General features: G+C 35.5%; 1 protein-coding gene across 6 annotated transcripts in view; it reads left to right on the top strand.

The window, feature by feature from the left end:
• NCOR1 (nuclear receptor corepressor 1) overlaps nucleotides 1–14,082 on the top strand; it is a 158,463-nt gene that overhangs the window by 55,427 nt on the left and 88,954 nt on the right. For 5 of the 6 annotated variants that reach the window (XM_012651412.1, XM_012651414.1, XM_012651410.1 and 2 more), the window contains exons 9-15: nucleotides 64–90; nucleotides 2,179–2,245; nucleotides 4,955–5,127; nucleotides 5,993–6,083; nucleotides 10,639–10,817; nucleotides 11,324–11,378; nucleotides 12,047–12,148. In XM_012651412.1, coding sequence (XP_012506866.1) covers nucleotides 64–90; nucleotides 2,179–2,245; nucleotides 4,955–5,127; nucleotides 5,993–6,083; nucleotides 10,639–10,817; nucleotides 11,324–11,378; nucleotides 12,047–12,148 — 694 coding nt within the window. The remainder of the gene's footprint in view (nucleotides 1–63; nucleotides 91–2,178; nucleotides 2,246–4,954; nucleotides 5,128–5,992; nucleotides 6,084–10,638; nucleotides 10,818–11,323; nucleotides 11,379–12,046; nucleotides 12,149–14,082) is intronic. The other variant, XM_012651413.1, reaches the window with a different exon arrangement.

The following is a 14,082-nucleotide window of genomic DNA, read 5'->3' as shown; positions in this document are numbered from 1 at the left end:
TAACATTGAAATGGCTTACCTTGAGGCTTGAATTTTTTGCCTCCTGTTTTGTCTTTTTTTCAGTGGAGTACCTGCAAGGCGCATGATGAAGTAAGATAATGAAGCTTTTTCATTTAAGACTAGTGATGACACCGTCCCCCACCAAGCCACATCTGCCATTGCAAAGTAGAAGTGCCACGGATCATTTTATCATTATTCAAAATCCTATTCTAGGGAAATCCCTTCCATGACTCTTGCTAATGACGGTATTTGTAGACCCTTCTGCCATTTAATGTCCTGGTGCCTTGGAAGCGCTCAGTCACCTCATGTGGGTGAGGAGGCTGCTCCAGAATGTAGTTTGCTTAGCCTTGCTCATCCTAGTACCAGGCCTTTATGGATGCACATTTTGAAATAAGAAAATAAGTGAAAAGAAAACCTAATTTCTTGATCTGATTGAAGTAAGACAGGAAGCTAGATAGGTTTTTTTTTTTTAATTATAATACTTTAAGAAAATTTTAGGTGAATTATTCTTAGTTTGTGACAAAAATGTAATATTTCTACTTTCTATGTTTCATTAAGTATAACCAGAACATTATAATTATTTACTAGTATGGTTACTAATGAGCACATTGCTATTTATATATATATATATATACATACATACATACATATATTTTCTTTTTAAAAATTACTGAGAGTATGTGCAATAGTTGACTACTTTGCAGAAGTGGTGGCAAATATAGTTTGCATGGTAGTATGCATGAAAACAATTGAATTTGAATAATTTTAACTTTCATTAAGTAAGTGGTTCATAGTAAAAGTTATATATTTATAAATTTTTCTGTGAGATGCTGCTATGGTCTTGAGAACCCTTAGAAGTAAGTGAGGCAAAAGTCATATAAAATATACCTTGTTTTGGAACTGCTTAGCTGTTTTAACATTTTTAAAAAGGAGAATGACTAGCAGATAAAATCTCGTTGGCTACTTTTAATGATTTTTTTTTTTCCCACAAAGCTTCAGTTATGTTTGTGTTCTGTCTTTTTTCTCCCAATATAAGCTGGAGAGCATCTCTGTCTTTGATTTATTTTGTGTTATCTACATTGCCTATTTAATGCTCAGCACGCTGTCCTGAGATGAGTTACTGAGTGGTTAACTTTATTTAAATTCTTAGGAGACATTTAAAATTGTATTTATTGATTGTCATTTGCTTTTGAGTAGCGCATAGTTATAATCAGAGCAAATTGAATATATGGTAATGTTCCTGCTGTACGTCACCTTTTGAAATATTTGCTCAGCTGCATGCATCCGTGTGAATCATTCAGTAACTATACTTTCATCGCCGTCATTTGCTTTGTATGAAATAGCAAATGTACCTTTTAATAATTCTTTTCATCTCTTGGCTACTTTTTCATATAGCCAGCTCCTGACTGTCCATGCTTATTTGAGTGGAGCCAGTGTCACTGTTAGTCCCGAGTGGCAGATAATCCAAAAAATTACTTCTCCTTGCCTTGGCTTTGTATTTATATTTGAATGAAATCCTTTCTGGAAGTAGGTGGGGTATAAATGTTTATATCTGAACCTGCATGTCATTGTTTTTGAAGGTCACGATGCTTCAAATTTAAAAAGTGATTAAGATATACGATAAATCTTCCTATCTTGTCACATTGCCCTCCATTACTTCTTAGAGTGGATTGTGTCATTTCTGTGACTGAAGAAAATCTTCTGTTTAAAGCAGAAGTCACCTCTCTGTAATGGTGGTATATATTTACTTCACAGAAGGGAGGTCAGCACCTTACCTGATGTAGGGAGGTAACTTTAAAAGCTTTTCTTTCTTTTCTACCTCCCCTCCTCCAAGAGTGTACAAAGATGTTTATATCACCAAAGTTCTTAAGAAGAATCAGTAACTGTGTAATTATAATTTGAAAATAATATTTGCCTTATAATTGGATGTATTAATCGAAAATTAACTATTTGTATAAAATCTTTTTGTAGAATGGAAGGAATTTTAGTTCTAATTGTTGCAAAAATTATAAAGTTTTATTTTGCAGGGTGAAAAAAATTAGGATTAACTTTGATTACATCATAGATTCTTAAGTGATCGTTGCCTGTTTTCCAGTGTCTCTGGAAAAAAAAAAAAGTGAATGCATTATTAAATTGTGCTTTTTCTTAATGTCATACAACCATATTTTTCTCTTCTAGAAACCAGGTGATGAGGAAAAAACTCATTTTATTTTTTAAAAGAAGAAATCATGCAAGAAAACAAAGGGTGAGGTCCTATCCTTGTTAACTGAAACTTATACAACTTCCTCATTCATGTTCATTTAGGCATTCACTTTCCCATTATTAATGAAAATGGTCCTTGATTCTGCTTAAGGATAAGTGCTGATTTAGAAAGTAACTATACATGTGAATTAAATATAAATCTAATTCTAGTAACATTTCGATAACATTCACATTTGATATTGTCAAATTAATTGCATTGGTCATTTATGTATAACATTTTCATCTAGCCAAAATAAAATGGTGAGTAGTTAAAAAAAATATGAAGGATAAATAGGATGATCTACATTTAGTCTCCTAAGCCTCAAACAAATGTGGGTAAGTTGCAGTCACCCTGTTTAGACATTCCTATTCTTTCTTCTTTGAAACTGAGTCAGTTAGGGTTTAGCTTTTTAAAATTCAAATAATTTTTCATATTTTATTATATGACTCATAGCCCAAAAGTTTTGTGGTTATAATCTTCTTGGAAATTAAGTTACAGAAAATATAATGCCATTGTTCTTATTTTCATATGATTATAGTAATTTTATAGACAAACTATTGACGTATTTAAATTTAAGTAATTCTATTGATAAATGGTGTGCTCTTTAAATCCACATCCAAAATGAATTTTGTACCTTTCGTGTAATGACCTGACGGTTTCATGAGTTGTAAAGCTCAAGAGTCAACAGCTTTTATGTGGTGTAAAACTTATGTTGTTATTATTTGTCAGTCTGGTCCTTCAGATACTATCTGGAATTACTCATCTTGAATTGTTTTTTTGCCAAGAACATACAAGTATTAAGAAAGAAATGGCCGGGCGTGGTGGCTCACGCCTGTAATCCTAGCTCCCTGGGAGGCCGAGGCAGGCGAATCGTTTGAGCTCAGGAGTTCGAGACCAGCCTGAGCAAGAGCGAGACACCGTCTCTACTAAAATTAGAAAGAAATTAATAGGACAACTTATATATATAGAAAAAATTAGCTGGGCATGGTGGTGCATGCCTGTAGTCCCAGCTACTCAGGAGGCTGAGGCAGAAGGATCGCTTGAGCCCAGGAGTTTGAGGTTGCTGTGAGCTAGGCTGACGCCACGGCACTCTAGCCTGGGGAACAGAGTGAGACTCTGCCTCAAAAAAAAATAAGAAATAAGCTCACATATTTTTTTCTGTCCAAGTTATTTTGTTATAACTGTGGTACTTGCCCATTGGTGATGTAAACAGAGGAGCTTAGACCTTTTCACACTTCAGAGAGTAATTTTGAAGTTTATGTGTTCACTGATTTGCCTAATATATTTTTTTATGGCTGTGTACTTTATACCATGTATTATTTCACAAAGGAGACTAAGATAGCCATATAGTTTTAGTCCTTAGCCTGCAGTAACTGGGGGCAGACAAGTCAGCAGGCAGTCACACCATTGTGATCATACTGTAGTCATGGACATAGAGGTCATTTAGTGGGATACCTAACGCAGCTAGGAATCATGAAGGGGAGTTTCATTATAATACCACTGTCTGTACAAGCAGAGAGAGCAGCTTTGAGGGTCTGTGAGATGGAGGGAGTGTAACAGGTCCAGAGCTGGCAGGAGTATATACTGAGCTGACAATGTGGTGAGAAATGGGGCTGGTGAGGGAAGCCAGAGCCAGGTTGTACACTGCCCTGGAGGTAACCTGGGAGACTCTGGATAAGACTCTGAGGGCACCTTTTAAGTTTTTTAAACTGAAGAAGTGTAATGTTCAGGTTTGTATTTTAAGGATTTGTGTTTGGCTACATCATGAATACATGGGAGGCATTTAGGAGGCTGTTTTAATCAGGCTGAGGGACAATGTTGGCGTAGATTGTTGTGGTAGCGGTAGACATGGAAAAGACACAGGAGTTGAAAATGATTGGGAAGTGGGGGTGGGTGTGATATGGAGTGTGAGGAAGATGATATTCTCTTCTCCAATCTCACTTTCTTGAGATGACCAATGTTAGCAGTTTTCCATGAGTCTTTCACTTTTTTCTATCCATCTGTCATCAGATATGTACATAGTGGTCATAATGGAAAGTTCTTCTGTCTTTTCTTCTCTATTTAGAAAATGGGGTCATAATTCATTTATTTCTCTCAGAGCATTAATTCTTGATTTTGTGTAGTTCACTGGATTTCTTTTTATCATAAAGTACAATGAATTTCTGCCTTTTCTTCACTGTCAAACTATTTATTATATAACATTATTTATAATAACAAAAAGCTGCAAACAGCCAGAACCTCCAATAATAGAGGAATGGTTAAAGTGTGCACTCTTAAGGATATTGGAAGGATAAAAAAATGTTGATATGATTGCCTTTGGGTGATTGGTTAGATTTTGAACTATCTATATGTTTCTATTTTTAATTTTTGTTTTTTTTGTTTTTTTTAAACAACAAAGACATTGTTATCAGCAGAGTAAAAGTAGCTGGTCAGCTATTAGTAGTAGGTCCTCAATTAGTTTATCAATTTGTATAGTCTTAACATTAACTAAAAAGTCCAGCCAAAGTAGGCTCTGTATGTTGATCTTAGACAGGAAACAGAGCTCCCTTTCTCTCTCTTTCAGATCAAGGGCAGCTTTTCATTCACAATTGAGTCATAGGCCAATTGTACTTCTGACTTATCCTTAAGAAGTAGCATTTATTTTAAAGTATTAGGTTTGTCGGGATCAAAATTTAGTTTAATTATTGTTAATTTGCTACGGGTATTTAATAGGAACAAAAAATCTGCCAACGTTATGATCAGCTCATGGAGGCGTGGGAGAAGAAAGTGGACAGAATAGAAAATAATCCTCGGAGGAAAGCAAAAGAAAGCAAAACAAGGGAGTACTATGAAAAGCAGTTTCCAGAAATTCGAAAACAAAGAGAACAGCAAGAAAGATTTCAACGGTAAGTAGTTTGATGTTTAATGATTGTGATATTTTCCTTCAAAGCTCACTTTTGCTCTTTTACAGTATTTTTTGTTTCCTGAAACTGATCATTAAGAAAATTCATAGAGAACTTTATAAAAGTTTCTTACCAGTAAAGATTATGTTGTAGTGAATTCAATATTTTTTATATTTAATCATCCTGTTGAATCTAAAGATAAGTGAAGGTTTTGAAATTCTTCAGTTCTTGAAACTTTAGTTCCTTTGGATATGATGGTTAATAAGAACAGACCTCAGTATCCCTTTGTCTTCATTACCAACATAAACTGTATTAAATTTATTGCTAAGTAAGAAATTCTTTTGATTTTGGTAGGTAGTTTCTTATTTGTTTTTATTTTTAGCAAACAGATATTTTGCATAGGTTTTAAAAGCTGTAATTTTCTTCTTCACGGTCTCATGTACGATTCATGTAAGCCCCTTTACTCACAATTAAGTTTTTGTGAAGGATGTTGGTTATATTTTTTCCCTCTTTTTAAAAATGTCTGATGTATTTCTCTAAGTCTGAAGACACACTAAAGACTTCCATTTGAAATGGAAATGGCATCAATAACTGGTTTTCCAGAAGATTCTCATAACTAGTTCTACCGTTTGAACTTGGACATACAACCTTTAGATCTCAATCTTAGCATTTAAATCATTATTAATTTAATAGGTGATTCAAGCATATTACTTGAAAGTAGTTACACAGTGGTATCTTAGGTTTCTTCTCCTACTTTCAGTCAGTTAAAAAGTGCCATTCAGAAAAAGTAATCTATAGTTAATTTAATTGTTATGTCATCTTTATAAAAGGCTGTTAAATATATTTATAATTTCTCCCTCATATTTAGAGTTGGGCAAAGGGGAGCTGGTCTGTCAGCCACCATTGCTAGGAGTGAGCATGAGATTTCTGAAATTATTGATGGGCTCTCTGAGCAAGAGGTAAGAAAATTGATTTGATTTAATTCATTAAGTATTGAAGCATTTCAGCCCTGTAGCCTGGAAACTAAGGGTTTATTTATATGTAAATGAGGAAACTTTTTGGTGCTGGCATTTGGACAATTCTGAAGACTTGAGGCTGAAGGACCATTGAGGGGTTTTAAACAAGGCAGTCACATGATCATATTGGCATTTTAAAAGGTGACTGGCAGCAGGGAGGCCTGGAGAGAGGTGAGGAGGCTGTTAGGGTAAAAGTGAGGATGTGAGTCAGGGTAACAGTGGTAAGAGTGTATAGGAGGGGCTGCTAGGAGAGAGTAATAGAAAGTAAAATGGACTAGACCAGATGGATGGATGGAGGGTGGAGGATGACAAAGAAGAGAAATGGAAAATAGTCCCTGGTTTCTAGGTTAGTGGACTGAGCTGGTGGTGCCATTTCCTAAAGTAGCAAAGGAGCACGTGTTTTGCAGATGGCAGTGTGTTCTCCAAATGGTGCTCTCTAGCCAGGTGAGCCTGGGAGAGAGTTGAACTGGAGACAGCCAGGTATCAGAGTCATCTGTATGAAGGTGAAATAGTCCCAGGCAGGTGTAGTCATGAAGTGCAAGGGGCAGGTGAGTGAGCATATGGGGACTAAAACTATGTACAGAAGAGATGCAGGCTGGGCGCAGTGGCTCATGCCTGTCTGTAATCCCAGCACTTTGGAAGGCTAGGGCAGGAGGATTGCTAGAAGCCAGGTTTTTGAGAACAGCCAGAGCAACATAGCAAGACCTTGTCTCTACAGAAAAATAGAAAAATTAGCAGGATGTTGTGACAAGCACCTGTAGTCCCAGTTACTGAGGAGGCTGAGGCAGGAGGACTGCTTGAGCCCAGTGAGCTATGATCATGGCACTGCACTCTAGCCTGGGTGGCAGAGAGAGACCCCATCTCAAACAAAACAAAAATAAACCGTAACAAAAAAGAGATTCATAAATGAAGAATGCTATTTTGCTAATTTTTAAGGGGAAGATACACTTTTATAGTGAATGGGATTCCTTTGTTTTTTAGGCTTTTTCTTGCCTATGTCAAGAGCAGAATTAATAAAATTATGAAGCAGTTAATATTAATCATTAGTGACTAAGGTATACATTTGAAGAATATATTATCTAGGCCTAACAGCAATGTTTCCATGGTTATGAAGCCTCCTCACTCATTTTCCCCAAACAGAGCTAATCAACATCTAGTTAGTCTCACTTTATTTTTATCGTGTTTGTCTTTCCCTTTAATAATTATTTATGATCGGATCAGCCAGAGTGTCATCTTCATGAGTGTGGTTATTACACCTTTGGGCTAGGCCATCTTTGAATTTCCAATACCTAATGTTTATTAGTATATTAATAAATATACTATTAATAAATATATGTATATTACATTATATACTAATATATTATTAGTATATTAATAAATATTAATAAATATACTAGAGAGCACCATGGAATAAGAATAAATTTCATTTGTAACATTAAGTCATCTTAGCCATATTCAAACTATTTCTTAAGGTTGGTCCAAAAGCCATCTACTGTTTATTGAGTTTTGCTAGTTTTGATTTTATAAAATGGCTTTTCTTAAACCTCATCTCAAAATTCCAAGGGTCTTCTTTAATTGAAGTGGTGGCCCCCTCATATAACAATCAAGGATAGTTATTACAGTGCTATATATTTCATTGATCTTAGCCTAAAGGCCAAGAAGTGATACAGTGGTGTATATTTCAAAGTCAATGTTAAATGTAAATAAATACATCAATATAAAAATGTTGCAGACTTAAATATATAGTTGACACTTTATTTGCAAAATTGAGTAAGGTGGAGTTAATCTAAAATGTCAAATGATTTAGAAATTCAGATAAGTAAAATCCCTGTTTCTATACTGTCAGCACATTTAAAAGTAAAAAGCAGTGTCAGGAATCTCCTCTGCTCCACCCTTTACTACTGCTAAACCTGACCATTGGTTTTCTCTTTCTGTGGGTATTGTTGGTTTGGGTAGTGGTGGCTTAATTACATGTTTGCTTTTGTGAGAAGAGGAAGTCTTAAGGATAGTTGCTACTTAAAATTGTTAACTGTGGTAAGTACTTTATATGTATTATCTTATTTAAACTATGAAAATTCTGTGAAGTAGAGGCTGTAATTGAGTCCGTTTTGCAAATGAAAAAACTAAGGCACAGCTGCAGGTTAAATAATTTGCCCAAGGTCACAAACAAATAATGGTACCAGATGTCCAACCCAGGCAATCTGACTCTGGAACTGTGTATTCTTTTCCATAGCAATATTCAATCAAGTCCATTCTTTCAACAAATGTTTACATCTTCCCTGTTAGGTCCCAAACTTCTAGGCATTGGAAATACACTGGTGAATTAAACCGTCACGTTACTTGATCTCATGAAGTTAGATTACCTGTGTGAGAAAGAAAGATTTCTAATCAGTTTGTACCTGTACATTGGTTGTATAGTATTCATTTAGTCTGTGTTCTAAAAAACACAGTTGCTGAGTTTTCCTACAGGTTGAAAATATAGCCAATTCGTATAGAGTTTGTATTGATATTTGTGATAGGATTCTATCAGTATTTGATTACAGTACCTTGCTTTGCATTCATGATTGAGTAAAAGTATATTGTATGATTTTACAACTTACTATATTTCAGAGTTCTAGTCACAGTAGCTCTGAAGGAGGTGGAAGACTGTATAAACTATGTTTAAGAGTTCCTTGAACCACCTTACATCTCAGATTGTTGTTGTACAATCAAAGTAGACTTTTGCAGGTAGTTTTTTCCTCCTTTCTCACTTCTGATATCCTCCTTTTCCAGAGAGAAGACCATGGTGATTTTCGGTCTATTGAAATACATAACCTTTTAGAGGAGAATTATAATAGTCATAGAGACGTATCCCACACATTGTGGGACAGTTTTACTCAAGCATTTCAGTGCATTGTTATGTAAAGTTAGGATCTTAGCCATTTCTAGAGCCACTTTTTGTCATCAAACACAGTGTTCTTACAACACAGTAGCTTCACTTCTGTCCAGTTGTTTCAGATACATTTCTTTTGTAGTACGTATATGTTGTCCTTAGAAAATTTCATCTCAAAGCATAAATACATAATGTACATAATGCATAACAATATTATGGGTAAGTGGATTTTCCATTTCTCTTGTAACAATATATTCAGGAACTTTGAAACAACTTATTCTTTATTGCTTTTAAAATTACCTCTAAAGTGCATGATTAAAATGACATTCCAGCCTTTGGAATATGTAACCGTAATCTCCACAATGATGAGTAAGTCTCTGTTACATTTCTTTGCTTACTTTTCAACTGATTCCATTAGGAAACATCTGTAAGCATCCAAAACTAGTTTATCAGGTGAGGTAATGTCCCTGTCTCAAACACTTTGATGTTCAAACTGATTGAGAGTACCCCATGAAATTAGAGACTTTTCTAAGGACTTGACTATTAGGCAGTATCCACTTTGATGAGGAAAATTAGGAAAAAACTTTTTCTTAAATTTGGGTAAATACTTTTAATTTTGATAAAATTTTTTTCATGGAAGTTTGTGCTTATAAACTTCCCCAGTTAAACTTTGGAAAAAACAAGTTGTACAGATGTAACAAAGTTTTAGTTGAAACTCGCTTAATTTCTAAGAATAACAGTGTTAAAATTTCAACAGAAAACTTATGTAAAATTAACAAGAAGTATTTAATAGTAGTTAAGTGAGTTTACTTTATGCCTGTTCGCTTATTTTTCTATTTATTGTTCTCTAAAATGACATTAAGATTTGTTCTCTAAAATAATGTTGAAACTTTTTAAAATAACAATGTATGATTAAATGCTTTACAACGTCACAACTTCAGTGAACTTGAAATTACTTTGTATCTTCTAGGTCTAAAATTTCATTATATTAAGTATCAGCCTCATTTAAGAAAATAACTCTTAAAGTAGTGGATTTTTAAAAATGATATGTATTGTCCGGGCGCGGTGGCTCATGCCTGTAATCCCAGCACTCTGGGAGGCCAAGGCGGGCGGATTGTTTGAGCTCAGGAGTTCGAAACCAGCCTGAGCAAGAGCGAGACCCCATCTCTACCAAAAATAGAAAGAAATTATTTGGACAACTAAAAATATATAGAAAAAATTAGCTGGGCATGGTGGCGCATGCCTGTAGTCCCAGCTACTTGGGAGGCTGAGGCAGGAGGATCCCTTGAGCCCAGGAGTCTGAGGTTGCTGTGAGCTAGGCTGACGCCACGGCACTCACTCTAGCCTGGGCAACAAAGTGAGACTCTGTCTCAAAAAAAAAAAAAATGATATGTATACTCTTTGCCTCTATAATTTATTCAATGAATAATTATAGATATATGAGTAGTTACTGTATGTTAGATGCTATGTTATACACTGCTATCGTCATTAAACTACATCTGTGGTTTTTTAGTGTATATTAACAGCATTGGTCTATGACCCTCTGTAAATTTCTAGTTTAAATTTTATTCTAAGTAAATTGCTTTTGTTTGTTTGTTGTTTTTTTGTTTTTGTTTTTTTTGGCAGAATAATGAGAAACAAATGCGGCAGCTCTCTGTAATCCCACCTATGATGTTTGATGCAGAACAAAGACGGGTCAAGTTCATTAATATGAATGGGCTTATGGAGGACCCTATGAAGGTTTATAAAGATAGGCAGTTTATGAATGTTTGGACTGACCATGAGAAGGAGATCTTTAAGGACAAGTAATTTAAATTTTAAATTATTCTCTAATAGAAATGTACATAAGTTAGTAAAAAGTATTTGCATTTACTTATAAATTAAACTGTTTCCACAAAAATTTGGCCTCATTTTGGCATTTGAATGGATACTGTGGGAAGTAGGGAATATTAATCTTCCCATAAGTATATAGGTGGGAAAATAGGTAACAAATAAGAACTGGGGTTATGGAGTCATCTTAAGAATGGTTCCAAATTTAGGTGCTATCTGAGTCATTTTGGGGAGCTTTTGTAAAGTACAGATTTCTGTGCTTTACTATAGACCAGTCCAGTCAGTTCCTGGTGGATGGTGCCCAGGAGTCTGTGCCCTTTAAAAGTCCCCAGTGATTCTGTATTTGTTCCTCAGACTGGCAGTTAAGAATCACTGGGAATTAGTTTGTACATAATATTTCTTTTCTCAAGTTTTTTTTCTTTTCTAAATTGTTAAAATATTTGCATGTGCACGTGTTTTTCGCTTTTGTTTTTTCACTCAGGTTTATCCAGCATCCAAAAAACTTTGGCCTAATTGCATCCTACTTGGAAAGGAAGGTAAGATAAGGCTTGCGTTGAGAATGTTTATAGATTTGTGATTACTGTTACTTTGAAATTTTTGTGCTCCAACACGCAAATGTAGTTCAGTAGAACTGATTTTGCAAAGGGCTTGATACAGAAAAGATTCTTGTGATTAATATAGTGATAATTAAAATTATAACAGACATCCTAACATAGAACACAGGACTGATTTTTGTGGTTAATGAAAAATGACCTGATCTTGTATTTCCCTAAAAACACATAGATTTACAGTGCTTTTTGAGCCTCATGAAATCTCTAATTAAAATGTCAGTCTTGATTTCTCCTGAATTTTTTTCACAATTGGCTTTAATGTTTTTGAGGAAAATATTTAAAGAGACATTTTTAAATATTTACATATATGTGGCAAGAAAGGGAATTTACTTACTGGTTAATAAGAAAATATGTTTCTGGTAGTTCCTGGTATCTTTAATGTAAATTGGATTAAGACAACTGTAACTGTTCATTAAAATAGTAGATATGAAGTAATTATTTTTTAGAGCTAGATATATCTTAAAATGCTAGCCATATATGTTTCCCTTTAATTTGTACTTGGAAAATATCAGAAAATATCCTTGAAAGTATTACTTGATATTTTAAAATTCTTATTTCATTGGATCCTCAAAAAGAATTTTTTTTTCTTACAGAGTGTTCCTGATTGTGTTTTATATTACTATTTAACAAAGAAAAATGAGAATTATAAAGCTCTAGTAAGAAGGAATTATGGAAAACGCAGAGGCAGAAATCAGGTGTGTTTCATTACTCTGTGGAAGATGTTTCAGGGCTGGTGGAAGTATAAAGACAAAAAATGTTATAACAGGAGTCTTGTACTTTATAGTTCAGAGATTGATGTTTCTGGTTAATTAAGATGTTGTAATTATTTTGATGTTAATATATATTTAATGTATTTTGTCTTCTATTTTGAATATAGTTCAGGTTTCCAGTGAAGTTAATTAGAAAAGTTTTATACTGTCCTGTCATCCGAATAATGCATTTCAGTGTCAGCAGTAATCATGTAATTAAATATGAGGCCTTTAATACTATGCCTAATGTGCCATCTCTGGTCAGTCCTTGTCTGAGGAGGGAACAGGTAGAGAAAGGGAGAGAAATGTAGCAAGGTAACTAGAATAGAGGGTTCTTTACAAAAAACCTGCACCTGAGCTTGTTTCAGACTAACTTCAGTTGTGGAGTATAGATCGCTTAACTTTTTTTTTTTTTTTCCCTTCTTCTTGGGAAATCCCCTTATCTTCTAATAGATAGCTTAACTCTTAAAAGGTGCTTTTCTTACAGGTAGTTTTTCACAAGTATAAAATGTTGAAAAGGCCGTTTTCAGAGTTGCAGTTCAGTACTTTCAAACAGTTTCCCCGGAAATCTCTGATCGGCAGCTGTCACATCTCGCGTGCGCTACCAGTGAAGCCATCGTGCCGACACCTTTGCCCTGCTTTCCGTGCCCGGCTGGCTGCCGCAGTGTGGACTGGCATGCGCGTGCTCTGGCAGCCACAGCTGGTTGTTAGCGTTCCTGACCTCTCCTCGCCCCCCCACAGCCACCCTTCCCTCGTGGCAGGGTCTTGGTCTCCTTCTTTGTTTGGCAGCCCCTGGTCACCACATATAGGTTGTTTGACCCAATTCTCTCATTATTCATAGCCATAACCCTTTTATATTTTCTGGGTCGTTGTTTCCTGCAGAACACTACACCTCACAAGAGGCAATTACGGTGTTCTTTGGAAACAGTATAATCACTGTTTGGTCAAAAAAAGTGTAAGGAGTGTTTCATGAGTCAGCTGTGTGAAATGCTGCCCGAGGTTGAGTCAGCCGAGGTGCCCTGGACATGCGTTGTCGGTGGGTGGGTGAGGGGCTGGAACACAGTCACTGAGGTGAAGAGGGTACAGAAGGTGAGGATGTGGCAATACGAGTGCAACCTTGTGTATGGAATTTGCTTGTAAGGGAAACAGAGAATGGGTCGGTGGGGCTAATGAGAACCAGGAAGGAGAAAGGGCATGCTTGTACACTGATGGGAATAATACGGTAAAAACAAAGAGACGGGTGATTGTAGAGCTCCAGGAAGTTGGACTAAATGAAGAGGACCAAATCAGAATTGGCACGAGTGTTCAACCAGAGAAAGGAGTATTGCCAGGGCTCTTCCTGCCTTCCCTAAAGAAAGTGGAATCAGGGTCCTGTATACCCTCTTAATTAGAGATCTGTGTTTTAAACAAGTGTCAACTACAAATTTTTAACAGTAACTTTATTCCTAATTACAAAATAGTATTTGTAAATTTAATTTTATTTTTAGAAATTGTTATGTTACCATTGAAAATTTTTAGTCCTGTAAAATATAAAAGGATAAGGTGATGTTTATCATACAACAGACCTTATCTTTGCCAGATTAGCAGTCTGTTACCTGTGGTGATAGAGGAACTTCCAGCAGGAAGTTCTGTGTGGCAGGGAGTGTCTGTTATTCTGAAACATTTGTTTTCTATCCTAAACTTGTCTTGGACACTGTTTCACTCTTCTCTGGGACACACTTCTCCTGGTTAAATTCCAGCTATGTCGGTGTTTTCTTTTGCATATTCTTATTCTCCATTTCAGTGTGATAGCATCCTTAGCACCACCCCAGAATGCATTTGCAGAACTGGGATTTGCCACATGCACCCTCATCTTGACCTGACTGTTGGGATACTTGCCC

Source organism: Propithecus coquereli, unplaced genomic scaffold (genome assembly GCF_000956105.1).
Source record: "Propithecus coquereli isolate 6110/MARCELLA unplaced genomic scaffold, Pcoq_1.0 Scaffold355, whole genome shotgun sequence".
NCBI classification, from domain to species: domain Eukaryota; kingdom Metazoa; phylum Chordata; class Mammalia; order Primates; family Indriidae; genus Propithecus; species Propithecus coquereli.
The sequence above is the reverse complement of the archived record's forward strand: the minus strand, read 5'-3'. Positions and strand labels throughout refer to the sequence as shown.